This window comes from Neovison vison, chromosome 12, assembly GCF_020171115.1.
Source record: "Neovison vison isolate M4711 chromosome 12, ASM_NN_V1, whole genome shotgun sequence".
Classification (NCBI taxonomy): domain Eukaryota; kingdom Metazoa; phylum Chordata; class Mammalia; order Carnivora; family Mustelidae; genus Neogale; species Neogale vison.
Genome location: NC_058102.1, coordinates 108,822,831 through 108,841,639, shown reverse-complemented (window position 1 = coordinate 108,841,639; position 18,809 = coordinate 108,822,831). Strand labels below are relative to the sequence as shown.

General features: G+C 40.4%; 1 protein-coding gene and 1 pseudogene across 2 annotated transcripts in view; one reads left to right on the top strand and one right to left on the bottom strand.

Moving 5' to 3' along the window:
* The window catches only part of BCL2L13 (BCL2 like 13), an 84,212-nt gene that overhangs the window by 54,417 nt on the left and 10,986 nt on the right, over positions 1–18,809 (bottom strand). For both annotated transcript variants that reach the window (XM_044227267.1, XM_044227268.1), the window contains exon 2: positions 17,004–17,172. In XM_044227267.1, the coding sequence (XP_044083202.1) occupies positions 17,004–17,124 (121 nt within the window). In that variant the 5' untranslated portion in view covers positions 17,125–17,172. The remainder of the gene's footprint in view (positions 1–17,003; positions 17,173–18,809) is intronic.
* Positions 5,288–5,595, top strand: LOC122891541 (annotated as a pseudogene).

Here is an 18,809-nt window from a genome sequence, read left to right as displayed (position 1 = left end):
AATCTCTTACATTCAACAATGTAAGAATTTTGATCAATCATTGTCATGAATTACAGTGAATGAGAGTGTTTTTTAAGAGAAATCCTTCTTTTGGGATGCCTGGGTGGCTCAGTGGGTTAAAGCCTCTGCCTTTGGCTCAGTTCATGGTCCCAGAGTTCCGGGATTGAGCCCCGCATCAGACTCTCTGCTCGGAGGGGAGCCTGCTTCCTCCTCTCTCTCTGCTTGCCTGTCACCTACTTATTTGTCAAATAAATAAATGAAAATTTTTAAATATAAATAAAACAATCAACAATCTGAGGCCCCTTAAATTTGACTTGTAGTCAGTGAAAAGACAAAAAAAAAAAAAAAAAAAAAGAGAGAAAGAGAAGGAAATCCTTCTTTTACCTGCTTGTAATCCTTCAATCATACTTCCAAGACAGAAGTAGGATAACAACCATGCTGAGGAAGTTTTGGTTAGCCTTTTAAGTTCCATAAAAACATTTCAAACTTAACATCTGCTAGTTTGTTCTTCACTTGCCCTTAACTGGAAATGTAGAGCACCTAAACATTTTGAACTCTTGCTAGAGAATACAACCTTTTGAATCTTTTCTTCTGATAGAGATTAATTTTTATCTATTTATTATTTATTATATATTAAATCTCTATTAATAGAGACTTATTTATTTATTTGGAGAGGAAGGAGCAGAGGTAGAGAGAGAATCTCAAGCAGATTCCCCACTGAGCACAGAGCCCCACCCAGGGCTCCATCTCACAACCTGAACCAAAATGAAGTCAGCCCCTCAACCACTCAGCCACCCAGGTGCCCCGGATCTGTTTTTTAGTCTGACATGAGAGGTAATCCCTCCATTCGTCTACATTCTAGATTTTATCCTCATAGTAAGCTGGATTATCAGAGAAGAGCATACATATAATCTAGGACCCCATATAGTGTTAATTAGTTGTTTCAATTCGGCTGCTCTTTGGTGCCATTTCCTTAGCTTTTAGCCAGAACGACATTAAGAGATAGTGTTTTGAAAGCTAATACCATGTTTGATATTCACAACATCTTCTTCTACATTTCTCTGTGCCCTACATAATAAAGCTCCAAGTGAAAGAAATATATTTTAAAGAATAATGTTCCATTTAAAAGAAACTAGTATAGCTTCTAGTTATGGGGGAAAAAAATCTGGAACTAAGTATATCTTCACTTGTTTTTGGCTTTTGCCTCAGAACCAAATAAACTGCTCAATGCTAGTATTACCATATGGGACCTTAGGGACTAAGGATCTATTATTCCCACTGGAAATGTATAGTTTTCCTACTCTGATTTTATTTACTAGAATATTTTTATTTAATCCGTTCATTTAGATTTTTCCATTATGTATTATTATAAGCCACATTAAGTTAAATGTGGCAAGGAATTTTTTTTTAAAGATTTTATTTATTTATTTGACAGAGAGAGATCACAAGTAGGCAGAGAGGCAGGCAGAGAGAGAGAGGGAGGAAGCAGGCTCCCTGCTGAGCAGAGAGTCCGATGCGGGACTCGATCCCAGGACCCTGAGATCATGACCAGAGCCGAAGGCAGCCGCTTAACCCACTGAGCCACCCAGGCGCCCTGTGGCAAGGAATTTTTAAAAAATTCATTCGTATTCTTGCCCTGTATGGACTCACTGCCAACTTCTTCACTCATAAAAAGGACATATTACAACTACATTTTTATCTAACCTGGACTGCCTTTCCTTTTCCTGATTATTCAAATTCTGTCCATCCCTTCAAGGACCAATTTAAGTCTCTCTACTACTCCACAGTATCTTCTTCACTGACTACTACTATATCACTGCTCTTTGAGCATTCATATCATTCCTTCTGTGCCACAGAGTTTAACACTGAAGTATATCCTGTCTTATACTGTTCAATGATTTTATAATTTATTATCATTCTGACCATACTATTAACTATTGGAGCTACTCCCTTTGTCCTAGACTTGTGTCAAGCATGGACTAAAAAAGTACTCAAATGATAGCTCTATGATGAAGACTCAAATGACTACAATGTATAGATATACATGTATAGATGACAACATTGCTGGTGAGAGAGGACACTTAAGGGGGGGAAAACAATAAAATTAAAGTTACTCATACATCATGGAATTTTAAGAAGTTATCAGTCTATTTTGAGGCTCAGTCAAATGACAAAAAGTGAGAAGTCATTTTACATAAGAGAGTAAGAGTACAAACCAAAAACATAGAGAATAGTAACTAGACTATTTATTGTGATAGAATTGTGATAGAGAATATTATAAAAGGGGAATGGAAAGAATAAGACTTCAACTATTACCTCTATGCTTATGGGAGTTTTAGTCAGTGCCTGAATCACTCAATTTTAGAGTTGGGAGGATCTGTAAAATAAAGGCCATCTAGTCCATCCTCCTTGTTATATAAAGAATATGGGACTTTTGAAATGATTAGAAGTTGTAATGATTCAGCCAGGCTCAAATAAATTATAGAAAAACAAGATTAGAAAGTAGATCTTCTGGGGGCTCCTGGCTGGCTCGGTCCATAGAGCATGTGACTCTTTTTTTTTTTTTTTCCCAAAGATTTTATTTATTTATTTGACAGAGAGAGATCACAGTAGACAGAGAGGCAGGCAGAGAGAGAGGAAGGGAAGCAGGCCCCCTGCCGAGCAGAGAACCCAATGCGGGACTCGATCCCAGGACCCTGAGATCATGACCTGAGCCGAAGGCAGCGGCTTAACCCACTGAGCCACCCAGGCGCCCCGAGCATGTGACTCTTGATCTTGAGGTTGTATGCTGGATAAAGAAATTACTTAAAAATCTTTAAGAAAGGGCGCCTGGGTGGCTCAGTGGGTTAAGCCGTTGCCTTCGGCTCAGGTCATGATCTCAGGGTCCTGGGATCGAGTCCTGCATCGGACTCTCTGCTCAGCAGGGAGCCTGCTTCCTCCTCTCTCTCTCTCTCTCTCTCTCTCTGCCTGCCTCTCTGCCTACTTGTGATCTCTCTGTCAAATAAATAAATAAAATCTTTAAAAAAAAAATCTTTAAGAAAGTAGATGTTTTGAAAATTCTAAAACACAGTAATTTTTGATATACAGTGAAAAATAAGGAATACACAAATGTCTTACCTGCCATCTGTCTCTTTTTGGAAAATCTACATACCTGAAACATATACACACCCACACACCACCACAAATACCACCACCATGCCCCAAAGTAAATGACAATAATGTCTTGGTTACCATATGCCTCACCCACTAGATTAAAGAAAAGCAGCTGATTAAAGGAGTGTCTATTCTCATGAGACTAATGTGACGCTGATTACACAGGACAAGTTGTCATACTTGATAATAAGCCATGTGGAAAACCTAAACCAGAAAAAGTCTACTGCTATCAGGACACAAAAGGCTATTTATTTAGCTAACCAATGACATAGACAGATTCAGTGATTTTCATTTAATCAACCCCCCGAACCCAGACTTTCAAAAGCAAAGAGCTACGCAGTAGACCAATGCAGCATAAATCCTCCACTATAAATCCAGAGAAAAATGTTTCAAAAATAAACAGACTTTAGCACACCAAATCCCACCCACTTCAGTGTCAAACCAAGAGTCAAGTGAGTCAGCAATCATCATACTCCAGCCTGAAATACACTCAGGGCTTTCAAAATGAGTATCAGATCAACAAGTTTAGAACAGCTGTCTGTGGGGCACCTGGGTGGGTCAGTGGGTTAAAGCCTCTGCCTTTGGCTCAGGTCATGATCCCAAGGTCTTGGGATTGGGCTCTCTGCTCAGCAGGGAGCCTGCTTCCCCCTTTCTCTCTGTCTGCCTCTCTGCCTACTTGTGATCTCTGTCAAATAAATAAATAAAATCTTAAAAAAAAAAAAAAAAAGAACAGCTGTCTGGGCAGAGCAAAATACTTTCTAAATCTATGGGTCTCCAAACTGAACACACATTAAAATTACTGAGCAAATATATTAAAAATACAGATTCCCAAACCCCATCATGGAACATCTGGTTTAACAGGTCTAGGGTAGGGTTCCATGATTTTTTTTAAAGATTAAAAAAATAAAGTTTTTTTTTTTCTTTTTAAGTAATCTCTATACCCAACCATGGAGCATGCTCTACCAACTGAGCCAGCCAGGTGCACCCATGATCCTTTTTTTTCTTTTTTTAAAGATTTTATTTACTGGGGATGCCTGGGTGACTCAGTCTGTTAAGCGGCTGCCTTCGGCTCAGGTCGTGATCCCAGCATCCTGGGATTGAGTCCCATATCAGGCTCCTTGCTCTGCGGGGAGCCTGCTTCTCCCTTTCTCTCTGCCTGCCACTCTGCCTGCCTGTACTCTATCTCTCTAACAAATAAATAAATAAAATTAAAAAAAAAACTTTATTATAAAGATTTTATTTATTTATTTGAGAGAGAGAAAGTGATGGCAATTGAGAGAAAGCACAAGCATGGGAGGGGCAGAGGGAGAGAGAGAGAGAAGCAGACTCACCACCAAGCAGGGAGCCCGATGTTGAAGTGGATCTCAGGACCCCATGATCATGCATGACCTGAGGGGAAGGCAGACGCCCAGTTGATGAAGCCATCCCAGTGGCCTCCCATGATCTTTTTAAAATAAGCATTCCGGCTTATTTTAAAGCCTGCTTTATTTTAACTGCCTGCTTATTCAGGCAGTTAGTCTTAACAAACACTGCTCTAGAAAACCCAAATAAGGGGCACATGAGTGGCTCAGTCAATTAAGCATCTGCCTTCAGCTCAGGTAATGATCTCAGGATCCTGGAATCCAGACCAGCAACAGGCTCCGGCTGGTAGGGAGTCCGCTTCTCCTTCTGACCAACCCCACATTCATGCTCTCTATCTTGCTCTCTCTCTCTCACTCTCTCTCTCAAATAGAGAAATAAAATCTTTTAAAAAAAGAAAACCCAAGTAGTCATAATCAAATTAAAAACATCTACTGAACATACAGACAACATTGTTCAATCATTTACTCAATAGCAAAAACAAAAACCCCAAATGATACCATAGTAGACAGATTTTTATTTTATTTTATTTTATTTTTAAATATATTTATTTTGACAGACAGAGATCACAAGTAGGCAGAAAGGCAGGCAGAGAAAGAGGAAGAAGCAGACTCCCCGCTGAGCAGAGAACCTGATGCGGGGCTCAATCCCAGGATGCTGGGATCATGACCTGAGCCCAAGGCAGAGGCTTTAACCCACTGAGCCACCCAGGCGCCCCGACAGATTTTTAAAAGTACAAAATAGTCTTTTGCCTCATTGCATCTGAGAGAGCAAGATGGGTCACCAGCAGCTCTACTGGTGCCATCCCAGGAAATTTGGCCAGCGTTCTCATTCTTGCTGCATCTGTCCAAACCGGCACGGTCTGATCCGGAAATCTGGCCTTACTATGTGCCCCAGTGTTTCCATCAGTAGGGGAAGGATAGAGGCTTTATTAAGCTGGATTAAGTGAATTTCCTTGAATGGGTCATCCAAGAGACCTACCTTAACTGCAGAAATCCAACATACGTACCTTCATGCTAACTCACTGCACATAAAAATACTTCAATTATGAATGTTTAAAAAATAAAAGTACAAAATAGCCAATTATGACGGTAGTTTTCAGACTCAGTGCTCCTACACCCCAAGGTATCCTGTACATGGGGAGACAGATTTGAGAAAGGACAGATTTGAAGGAAAAGAATGCAGGGAAATTTCATCATGCACCCACTCAAAGTCTGGTTTCAAGATCAAATATCTGTTTCTGATAGAAAAGCTGAGAAAAGCATGGAACAGTAAACATCTCCAGAAATAATGAGCTCTGAATCAAAATCTGGGATGGGGTTATAAGAATCTGTCTTAAAAAGTTGATTTGAGGGGCACCTGGGTGGCTCAGTGGGTTGTTAAAGCCTCTGCTTTCGGCTCAGGTCATGATCCCAGGGTCCTGGGATTGAGCCCCACATCGGGCTCTCTGCTCAGCAGGGAGCCTGCTTCCCCCTCTCTCTCTGCCTGCCTCTCTGCCTAATTGTGATCTCTCTCTGTCAAATAAATAAATAAAATCTTTAAAAAAAAAAAAAAGGTTGATTTGAGGGGTACCTGGGTGGCTCAGTGGGTTAAGCCTCTGCCTTTGGCTCAGGTCATGATCTCGGGGTCCTGGGATCGAGCCCCGCATCCGCTCTCGCTCAGCGGGAAGCCTGCTTCCCCCACTCTCTGCCTGCCTCTCAGCCTACTTGTGAGCTCTCTCTCTGTCAAATAAATAAATAAATTCTTAAAAAAAAAATAGTTGATTTCAAATGTTAATACCCTCCAAATTGATCTACAGATTCAATGTAATCCCTATCACAATTCCAACTGCAGGGTGCCTGGCTGGCTCAGGCCACAGAGCATAAGACTCTTGACTCTGAGTTCAAACCCCACTTTGAGTGGAAAGATTACTTAAAAATTATGTTTTGGGTTTTTTTTTTAAGATTATTTATTTATTTATTTGACGGAGAGAGAGAGAGAGAGACAGTGGGATCATGACCTGAGCCGAAGGCAGATGCTTAACGACTAAGCCATCTAGGTAGGCACTCCTTAAAAATTATATCTTAAAAAAAAAATTCCAACTGCCTTTTTTTCAGAAATGGATAAAACAATCCTAAAATTCATACAGAATTGCAAGAGACTCAAAATAGCCAAAGCAATTTTAAAAAGAAGAACAAAGTAGAAGGACTCAAACTTAATAATTTCAAGACTTACTACAAAACTATAATAACATAATTATGGAATAAAGACAGACTAATAAACCAATGGAATCTGAGAGGCCAGATATAAATCCATACATTTAAGGTCAACTGATTTTTTTTAAGAGATTTTATTTATTTGATAGAGAGAGAAAGAACATGAGACGGGGAGAGTCAGAGGGAGAAGCAGACTCCCTGCTGAGCAGGGAGTCCAATGTGGAACTTGATCCTGGGACTCCAAAGGCAGTTGCCTAACAAAACGAGCCACCCAGGTGCCGCTAAGGTAAGTGAATTTTGAGAAGGGGACCAAGACCCTTCAACAGGGGAATGAAGAAACTTTTCAACAAATGGTCCTGGGTAACAGCATATTCCCATGCAAAATAATGACTCTATATGTCTACTTCATAGCATATACAAACATTAGTTCAAATGGATCAAAGACCTAAATTTTTTAAAAGATTTTTAAAAAATAGTCTCTATACCCAACACAAGACTTGAACCCACAACCCAAGATCAAGAGTTGCACACTCACCAACCAAGCCAGCCAGGCACCCCGAACACAGATCTAAGTTTAAAAGCTAAAACTATATTGGGGGGCCTGGGTGGCTCAGTGAGTTAAGCCGCTGCCTTCGGCTCAGGTCATGATCTCAGGGTCCTGGGATCGAGCCCCGTATCGGGCTCTCTGCTCAGCAGGGAGCCTGCTTCCTCCTCTCTCTGCCTGTCTCTCTGTCTGTCAAATAAATAAATAAAATCTTTAAAAAAAAATAAAAAATAAAAAATAAAAGCTAAAACTATAAAACTCTTAAAAAGGAAACATAGGTGAAAATCTGCATGACTCTGGATAAAGTAATGGCTTCTTAGGTGAAAATATGCATGACTTCTGGATTAAGTAAGTAATGGCTTCTTAGATAGGACACCAAAAACGTAAGAAATCAAAGAAAACACAGATAAACTGGACTTCATAAAAATTAAAAAAGTTTGTACATCAAAGTACACTACCAACACAAACAACAGAATGGAAGGGAGGATCTGAAATCATGCGTCTGATAAAGGTCTCGTATCTAAAATATACAAAGAATGCTTAAGGGTGCCTGGGTGCCTCAGTCAGTGAAGCATCTGCTTTTGGCTCGGGTCCTGATCCCGGAGTCCTGGGATGTAGCCCGGTGTCTGGCTCCGAGCAGAGAGCCTGATTCTCTCTCCCCCTCCTGCTCCCACCTACCTTGTACTCTCTCTCTCTCTGTGTCAAATAAAATAAACAAAATCTTAAGAATATATAAAAATAAAGAATTCTTATAGCTCAACAACAGACAGAAAACCCAATCAAAAAGGGCAAAGGCTAAGAACAGACATTTCTCCAAAGATATACAAATGACCAATAAGCACATGAAAAGGAGTTCATCATTAGCCATTAGGGAAATGCAAATTAAAACCATAGTAAGATACCACCACACACCTGAGAGCAGCTATAATCAAAAATAGCAATGATGGCAAGTTGGACAAAGATATAGAGAAACTAGAACCCCTATACATTGCTGGTAGAAACCCAAAATTATACAACCACTGTGGAAGACAGCTTGGTAGTTACAAAACTGAAGATACTCTTACCATATGACCTAGCAATCATGCTCCTCCGTAGTTATCCAAATGAGATGAAAACTTCTATCTACACAGAAAATGGCACATGAATGCTTAAAACAACCTTATTCATGACTGCCGAACTCGGAAGCAATCAAGATGTTCTTCAATAGGGGCACCTGGGTGCCTCAGTGGGTTAAGCCATTGCCTTCGGCTCAGGTCATGATCCCAGGGTCCTGGGATCAAGTCCCACATCGGGCTCTCTGCTCAGCAGGGAGCCTGCTTCCCTCTCTCTCTCTGCCTGCCTCTCTGCCGACTTGTGATCTGTCTCTGTCAAATAAATAAATAAAAATCTTAAAAAAAAAAAAAAAAAGATGTTCTTCAAAAGGCAAATGGAGAAACAAACTATGGTACATCCATAAAGTGGAATATTACTCAACAATGAAAAAAATGAGCTGTCACAATGAGACACCACACTTCACATCCATCTGGATGGCTATTACAAAACAAAAACAAAACCAAAAAACAAAGAACAAGTATTGGTGAGGATGCAGAGAAGCTGGAACCCTTGTGTATTATTGACGGGAATATAAAATGATGCAGCTACTGTGGAAAACAGTAAGGCAGTTCTTCAAAAACTTAAACGTAGAATTACCATGTGATCCAGCAAATCTACACCCGAGTATATACCCATAAGAACTGAAAGCAGAGACTCTGACAGATGTAACACCAATGTTTACAGCAGCCGTTATTCACAATAGCCAAAAGGGAGAAATAACCCAAATGTCCATCAGCAGATGAATGGATAAGCAAAATGTGTGATATGCATACATTAGACTATTATTCAGTTTTAAAAAAGGAATGAGGGACACCTGGCTCACTCACTTAGTAGAGCATGTGACTCTTAATCTCAGGGTCATGATTTCAAGCCCCATGTTGGGCACAGAAATTACTTTAAAAAAAAAAGGAATGAAATTCCATCCATCCTAAAGCATGGATGAATCCTGGTATCTAAGTGAAATAAGTCAGACCCAAAAGAACAAATATTATTTGGCTCCACTCAAATGAGATGCCTAGGAGAGTTAAATTCATAGAGACAGAAAGTAGAATAGTGGTTGCCTAAGGCTGAAGGGAAGAGAAAAACGTGGGGAGTGACTGCTTAATGGCTGAGTGAATAACAAACCAATAGCACAGGTGCCCTGGGGTGGCTCAGTCATTAAGCATCTGCCTTTGGCTCAGGTCATGATCCCAGGGTCCTGGGATGGAGCCCCACATGGAGGCTCCCCGCTCAGCGGAAAGCCTGCTTCTCCCTCTTCCACTCCCCCTACTTGTGTTCCCTCTCTCACTCTCTCTGTCAAATAAATACATAAATAAAATCTTTAAAAAACAAAAAGCTGAGTGAATAACAAACCAGTAGCACAGGTACATGTATTTGATAGTCACATTCCTAAGAGATGAACTTACTCTCCTTTCTAACTTCAGAAAAAAATGTCTTATTAACAAATCCATATTAATTACTTCAGCAGTAAGGTGCTCTGTGTTAGTAAGTGCAAAATTGTGCATAACAGAAGTTATTATTTGACATCAAATATGCAAGTCAGCAAGACTTTTACTAGTCATAATATGTAATCCAGAACAGGGTTTACTATATTCAGCACAAACTAACACTGTCTGAAAGAGCTGGCTGGTTCTGGAAAAGTATAGAGTTAACTATCTATGGAAAAGTCTATAATCAGCACATGACTTGGGAAAAAATGAAAAACATTCAAGGTGACAAAAATCTTGTGTCATGAATCGGGTCACCTCCCTTAACCTCTCCTTCTCATGCTTACTGCTTCATGAACTTGAAACAAAACTCTACCCACATTACACCAACGGATGCTACCACAGATCCTATTTATAATAACATGGCATGATGGGACGCCTGGGTGGCTCAGTTGGTTAAGCGACTGCCTTCAGCTCAGGTCATGATCCCGGAGTCCCAGGATTGACCCCGCATCAGGGTCCCTGCTCAGCAGGGAGTCTGCTTCTCCCTCTGACCCTCCCCCTTCTCAAGCTCTCTCTCCCTCTCTCTCTCATTCTCTCTCTCTCTCTCTCAAATAAATAAAATCTTAAAAAAATAATAATAATAACATGGCATGAGAATAAGCTCTACATCACATTTTAGACAACAAGTGGGATAGCAAAGAACCTAATTTTTCCCTGTAAGAAGTTAGACTCTCTTTTTAAATACCACAACCTAGAAGGGACACAAATCACACCACTCATATTTCATTGGCTAGGACCAGTCACATGGCCCTGTCTAAATGCAATTTTCCCATGCTCCCAGCAAGGAGATAAGAATTAGGCACGGGTGAACATTAATAATTGGTATCACAGGAGTCTACCATTCTAGAGTGCCTCCATTTGAGGAATAAGCATGGCTTGTTTAAAATACTAGACAGTAGGGACGCCTGGGTGGCTCAGTTGGTTGGACGACTGCCTTCGGCTCAGGGCGTGATCCTGGAGTCCCGGGATCGAGTCCCACATCGGGCTCCCAGCTCCATGGGGAGTCTGCTTCGCTCTCTGACCTTCTCCTTGCTCATGCTCTCTCTCACTGTCTCTCTCTCTCAAATAAATAAATAAAATCTTTAAAAAAAAAAATAAATAAAATACTAGACAGTAGAGGGGTCTGGGTAGTTCGGTTGTTTTAAGTGTCTAACTCTTGATTTCGGCTCAGGTCATTATCTCAGGGTCATGAGATGGAGACCTCTGTCAGCTCTGTGCTACTCTGGGAATGGAGCCGGCTTAAGATTCTCTCTGCCTGCTTAAGATCCCCTCTGCCCCTCCCTCTTCACTCTCAAGCTCTCTCCAAAAATTAAAATAAAGATAAAAATTAAAATAAAATACAAAACAGTAAGAGACGTCTGGGCACCTGGGTGGCTCAGAGCATAGTTGAGCTCTGCCTTCAGAGCATGGCTGAGTGTCTGCCTTCAGCTCAGGTCATGATCCTGGGGTCCTGGGATCATGTCCCACATTGGGCTCCCTGCTCAGTGGGGAACCTGCTACTCCCTCTGCCTCTGCTCTCCCCACTGCTTGTGCTCTCTCACTCTCTCTCTGTCAAATAAATAAAATAATAAATAAAATCTTAAAAACAAAACAAAACAATAAGAGACATCAGATGCTATAACTACTGGGACCAGAGCAAAGAAACCAATGAAAGTTTTGTAAAGCAACCTTAGGGGAATGGAAAAACTGCGATTTCCAATGTAAGAGGCAATGTTAGGATGCTCAATATGCTTGCAGCATGCAAAATGCAGAGTGGAGGAGACACAAAATGAAGGAGAAAAATTAGGAGACACTTGCAGTAATTTGAGGCAGGACCTGTAGGATAATGGGAGAATCCTCACAAAATTGGGACAGTTGGTAATATCTGACAAAGAAGATAAGAGGGGCCCCTGCTGGCTCAGTCAGTAGAGCATGTGACTCTTAATTTTGGGGTTGTGAGTTCAAGCCCCAGGTGAAGTATAGAGATTATTAAAAGAAGAAAAAGAAAAGGAAAGAGGGCGGGAAGCAGAGAAAAGAGCTAAAGAATGACTTCTATGTTTCAAGCCTGGGTAGCAGGTGGTATTGTGAACAAATTATTATAAACATATGGGCTGGCTTAGAAGGGAAAATAAATACCTGACTTCCAGACCTGGGTGTCTAATACTGCACTAGTCAATAGTCACATCAGCTTTTTAAAGTTTAAATAGAAATAAAGTTAAAAATTAAAAGTTAAAAATTCAGTTCCTTACTCACACGAGTCATACTTCAAGTATTCAACTATCTCCTGTGACTCGTGACTGCAATATTGGACAGAGCAGATAGAGAACATGTTCATCACCACACAAAGTTCTATTACGTAATATTTTTCTAAACCTCAGGCTATAACTAACCATTAGAAGGTTTTGGCAAAGTAAATGAAACTGGAAACTGAAAAGGAAAAGTTTTAAGGAATTTACAAGCTCACTGAGGGACTGTCTTGTGCCTATTCAGGAGACTACAGATATTTACTTACTGACATGGACAGATGTTCAAATACGTTGTTAATTTTTATTTATTTATTTATTTAAAGATTTTGTTTATTTAGGACAGAAGGAGAGTGAGGGAAAGCACAGGGGGAGAGTGACAGGGAGAAGTAAAATCTCCACCGAGCAGAGAACCTGACATGGGGCTGGATCCCAGGACCCTGAGATCATGACCTGAGCTGAAGGCTGATGCTTAACCAACTGAGTCACCCAGGCACCCCAAAATATGTTGTTAATTTTTAAAATGTTACCAAATGGCATATGTACCACCTCATTTTTATAAACCATAAATTCAAATTTTATGTTCCTATATAAATGGAAAAAAGGTTAACATTTCTTCATTTTAATTACTGAATTATAGAATTTTTCTTCTTTCTTTTTTTACTTTTCTAAATACTTTCGTATATATTAAAAGCATTATAATAAAAAAAGAAATATGATTAAAGAATAGAAGTGACAAGGACATAGACCAAGGGCTTAATATAAACAATAACAGCATTTAGTTTTATGCATAAACAGATTGTACTCCTTGATAGTAATGAGAAAAATAAAGTGCCCTGTACTGATAGCAGGGGTCAGCAAACTATAACCTGTGGCCACATCTGGCCCACTGTATGTTTTTCTAATAGCTCATGAGCCATGAATGATTTTTACATTTTTAAATGATTGAAAAAAAATAGAAATATTACTATTTTGTGACATAAAAATAATAGGAAATTCAGTCTCCATAAATAAAATGTAACTGGAATATAGCCACACTCACTTATGTATTATCTATGGTTGCTTTGTGCTACAACAGCAGAAATCCATAGCTCGACAGAGCCTGTGTGTGGTGTTCTCATAGCTTCACGCTGTTGCCTAGCCTATTGCATACTGCAGTGGCACAAGTATAACCCCATGGTATTTCAACTGCCACCCATATCGCTATACCACAACCTTTATTTACCTGCATATACCCATCATGTCAAAACAAGAGAAAAGCGGACTTTGAATATCCTGCTTTTAAGGATTATTCTCTTACAAATTAGATGACAAAGTATTGTACTTACTATGCAATGATATTATAGCTATGCCAGAAGCACTCAGTATACACTGATACTACCAGACTCATCAGAGTACTTCCAACTCACGGGAAAGCAAGTCAGAAAAATTAGAAAATTTAAAATAGAACTTCTTATCATAGAATTTCTTCATAAAAATAAAAAATGAAAATGAGGCTGCAATTGAAGTTTCTACATGGCTCAGCTGTCAGTCAAGTAAGGAAAGCCATTTACTGATGTCAAGTTAATTAAACTGTGTTCAGCTAAAGCCACTAAAGAGATGTGTCATAAAAAAAAAGTTTCAGATTATTAGTCTTTTGGAGAGAATAGTTGCTCAACGAGTTGAGGACAATGGGAACAACATCAGTAGTCAACTGAATATAAGGCAAATAATTCTGAGTGATTTTCTTTGGCTCTTGATGCACTGACAGTTGTGTGAAACTGCTCAGCTGTTGTTTATTCAAGGAGTCCATGATGAGTGTGAAGTGACTAAAGAACCGGATGCCTACACAGAATAATTACGAGTGAGAAGATTTTCCAAAAAATTGAGAAAGCACTAATTCACTATAACCCAAAGTGGAATCAGCTAAGATGTGTTACCAATAATGGCAAAATACATGTAGAGCATAAAAAGCCTTCTTCTTTTGACAAAATTAGTTTGACAGAGACTGTGAAAATGTAAAGTATTCAAGACTTATGGTTATTCACATAAGTATTCATCAGTACATACTCTGGATCTATCTCATGTAGATCCAGATATCTCAATATCTGAATCTATCTCATGATAACCAAGAGTTTTGGGGTTTTTTTTTAATATTTTATTTATTTATTTGAGAGAGAGAGGGAGGAGGGGCAAAGGGAGAGAGAGCAGACCTCTGCTAAATAGGGAGCCTGACATGGAACTCCATCTCAGGACCTTGGGATCAATCACGACCTAAGCCGAAGGCAAACACTTAACCAACTGAGCCACATGTACCCCAGGAACCAGGAGTTTTAAAAGTGAACTTCATTTGCTGTCATGAACTTAATTACTGTCAGTTCCATGAATTTTTGTCAGAAATAGAAGTTGAGGGGCACCTGGGTGGCTCAGTTGTTAAGCTTCTGCCTTTGGCTCAGGTCATGATCCCAGGGTCCTGGGCTTCAGCCCTGCATGCTCAGAGGAAAGCCTACTTCTCCCGCTCCCACTTCCCCTGCTTATGTTCCCTCTCTTGCTGTGTCTGTCAAATAAGTAAATAAAATATTTATTTGTTTGTTTATTTATTTATTTATTTTTAAAATATTTTACTTATTTGACACAGAGAGATCACAAGTGGGCAGAGAGAGAAGGAGGAAGCAAGCTCCCCACTGAGCAGAGAGCCCAACACAGGGCTCGATCCCAGGACCCTGAGACCATGACCTGAGCTGAAGGCAGTGGCCTAAGCCACTGAGCCACCCAGGCGCCCCGCAAATAAAATATTTTTTTATAAAAAAAAGAAAGAAAGAAAGAAATAGAAGCTGAGGGCGGCTGGGTGGGTCAGTCGGTTAAGTGTCCACCTTCAGCTCAGGTCATGATCCCAGGGTCCTAGGATGGAGTCCCGCATTGGACCCCCTGCTCAGTTTGGAGACCGTTTCTCCCTCTGCTTGCCATTCTCCGTGCTTGTGCTCTCTCTTTTTCTCTCTCTCTCTCCCTCTATCAAATAAGCAGTATCTAAAAAAAAGAAAAAAGTTGAATTTTTTTTTTTTAAGATTTTATTTATTTGACAGAGAGAAAGCACAAATACGCTAAGTGGCAAGCTGAGGCAGAGGGAAAGGGAGAAGAAGGCTCCCCACTGAGCAGAGAGCCTAACTTGGGGCTCAATCCCAGGACCCTGGGATCATGACCTAAGCCAAAGGCAGCACTTGATTTTGGTTCAGGTCATGATCTGACCTTAAGCCCACCTTATGGGTGGTGGGCTTGAGCCCTGCATCATCAGTCTCCTTGCTCAGCAGGGAGCCTGCTTCTCCCTCTCCCTGCCACTCCCCCTGCTTGTGTTCACTCTCGCTCTCTTTCAAATAAACACATAAAATCTTTAAAAATAAATAAATTAATAATAATAAATTAGTATCTCTTATGAGTTTTTAAAGTTATTTTGCAGAGGTACCTGGTGGCTCAGTCTGTTAAGCATCTGCCTTTGGCTCAGGCCATGATCTTTGGGTCCTGGGATCAAACTCCAAATCAGGCTCAGCGGGGAGCAAGGAGCTCTGCCTGATGCTCACCCTGCTTATGCTCTGACAAATAAATAAAATCTTTAAAAAATAATAACAAAATAAAACAATTACATAATTTGAATCTCTGTTTGTTAAGCATGAAATTTTTTAAAAAGGTTCTATTTGTGGGGCACGTGGGTGGCTCAATGGTTAAAGCCTCTGCCTTCGGCTCAGGTCATGATCTCAGGGTCCTGGGATCGAGCCCCGCATCAGGCTCTCTGCTCAGCAGGGACCCTACTTCCTCCTCTCTCTCTCTCTCTCTCTCTCTGCTGGCTTCTCTGCCTACTTCTGATCTCTGTCTGTCAGATAAATAAATAAAATCTTCTTTTTTTTTCAAAGATTTTATTTATTTATTTGACAGAGAGAAATCACAAGTAGATGGAGAGGCAGGCGCAGAGAGAGAGAGAGAGAGAGAGGGAAGCAGGCTCCCTGCTGAGCAGAGAGCCCGATGCGGGACTCGATCCCAGGACCCTGAGATCATGACCTGAGCCGAAGGCAGCGGCTTAACACACTGAGCCACCCAGGCGCCCCTAAATAAATAAAATCTTAAAAAAAAAAAAAGATTTTATTTATTTGAGAGAAAAAGAGAGCTTGTGCACAAGTGGCAGGGAGGGGGAAAGGGAGAAGCAATCTCCCCTCAGAGCAGGGAGCTCAATGCAGAGTTCGATCCCAGGACCCACAGATCATGACCAAAGGCAGATACTTAACAGACTGAGCCACCCATGAGCCCCAAGGATGAAATTTCTAAAGAAAGATAGAATTCTGTTTATTTACATGTACTTAATACATTTTTACAGGTACCAACAACAATCATTTAAATTACCACACTCTTTTTTTCCTTTTTAAGATTTTATATAAGCAGGGGGAGCAGCAGGCAGAGAGAGAAACAGGCTCCCCACTGGGCAGGGAGCCTGATGCGGGACTCAAACCTAGGACCCTAGGAGCTTAAGGCAGATGCTTAACCAACTGACCCACCCAGGTATCCCAAATTGCCACAATTTTTTTATTTTTCTTAAGATTTTATTTATTTGACAGAGAGAGACAAAGTGAGAGGGGGAACACAAGCACGGGGAGTGAGAGAAGCAGGTTTCCCACTGAGCAGGGAGCCCAATGTGGGGCTCAATCCCAGGACCCTGGGATCATGACCTGGACCGAACACACACTAAACGACTGAGCCACCCAGGAGCCCCAAATTACCACACTCTAAAAAGCATTAGAAGTCTTTTTTGGGAATGAATCAGGGGGTGGGACGGGATGGGATGACGGGTTATTCTTTAAAATATTACTAGTATTATATGATCTTTGATCTTATGATCACAGATACAAATTATTTAGATATATGTATTTTTACATGTGAAGTAATTACTACTACTTAATATAATCACCTGAGCCAAAGACAATACCTTGGGGTGAGGAAAGATGTTGCTCTTCTATCTTCTCCTGAGAGAGGAGTCCCAAGTAGCTGAGAACAACATACTTTGTTTCATAGTGAAATCCTAGAGGCACAGTAGTAGAGGACGCCATTGAGTTGGCTGGCAGAGCTCCAAAAGTCTACTTACAGATGTGTAAAACCTAAAAACAAAAGTATTTTTTCAGTTTAAAGTTCGTTACATGCCAGTACATTTCCCCACTGACTACAATTATTCAACTAAATACCAAAATAAACTTGTCTTTTCTTCCCAGTAATTTTTAAAAATTGTAACTTTTGTTTACTTAAAAGTCAGAATTAATTCAGATTTCAGATCAAAAGCAAATTTCCCTTTCTAGCTCTCCCTAGTTTCTCTGTTTTCACCTATGTGGCAAAAACAGTGGCTATGCCCCCACCTTTCCCTCTACCCCAATATATATTCTCTTATTTCTTTTAATAATAAAGACTCCTAGGTCACCTGACTGGCTCAGTCAGTAGAGCATACGACTCTTGATCTTGGGGCTGAGTTCAAGCCCCATGCTGGGTATGTAGATTACTTAAAAATAAAATATAAATAAATAAAACCTCCTAAATTCTAGCTAGGTCATTAGCCACACAACTGCAAACCACATCTGCCAGTTCCTTAGCAGCCTAATGAGCCAAATGATTAGCCTGAGTCAGAGGAGTATGAGCAGAAGTTATGTGTGCAATCTGTGGATCTCTCCCTAAAGATCTTCTCTTTCCTCCTTGCTATGGTTTGGAATGTGAATATGGCAGACAACCAGTTCTGACATGCAAACAAGAAGACCACTTTAAGGGTCCCTGGGTGGCTCAGTTGGTTGAGCCTCTGCCTTCAGCTCAGGTCATGATCCCGGAGTCCTGGGATCGAGTCCCGCATAGGACTCCCAGCTCAGTGGGAAGTCTGCTTCTCCCTCTGACCTCCCCTCTCATGCTCACTCTCTCTCTCTCTCAAATAAATAAATAAAATCTTTAGGGCGCCTGGGTGGCTCAGTGGGTTAAGCCGCTGCCTTCGGCTCAGGTTATGATCTCAGGGTCCTGGGATTGAGTCCCGCATCGGGCTCTCTGCTCAGCAGGGAGCCTGCTTCCCTCTCTCTCTCTCTCTCTCTCTCTCTCTGCCTGCCTCTCCGTCTACTTGTGATCTCTCTCTGTCAAATAAATAAATAAAATCTTTAAATAAATAAATAAATAAAATCTTTAAAAAAAAAAAAGAAGAAGACCACTTTAAGGGATGGTAAGGTAACAAGAGAGAAGGTACTGCGCCCCTGAATGACCACGTGCAGCAGAGCTGCCCTACCAGCCTTAACCTCTGGACTGACATTTATGGCACTTCATTCTCAAATCTCTTCATTAGGCATCCTAACTTATACCCTAATTAATATAACTACAACTTTTACCTCTTCCCATGGACCGAGTAGCTGTTTTACCTATCATGTGCCTTAATAGTTGTTTCACATAAAAAGTTTTTATTAAAGAGTTTCCAAATAACTGAGTTTTTTACTTAAACAATGATACCAACAGCTTTAAGATCTCAGGAAATATCCAGGAAGAGAAAAACAGGTTCAGATAACTAGCAACACGAAAGGAGACAAGCAATGTTGACAAAATTTAAGATCTACAAACAAAGAGAAATGTCTGAAAGTGATAAATGATGAAAAAATACATGTAGAATTTAAAATACACAACAGAAAACAGTGGCTATTCAAAGAAACAAAAATTAAGAATAACATAAAACTATGCTTTGAGGAGTGCCAGGTGGATCAGTAGTTATGCGTCTGCCTTT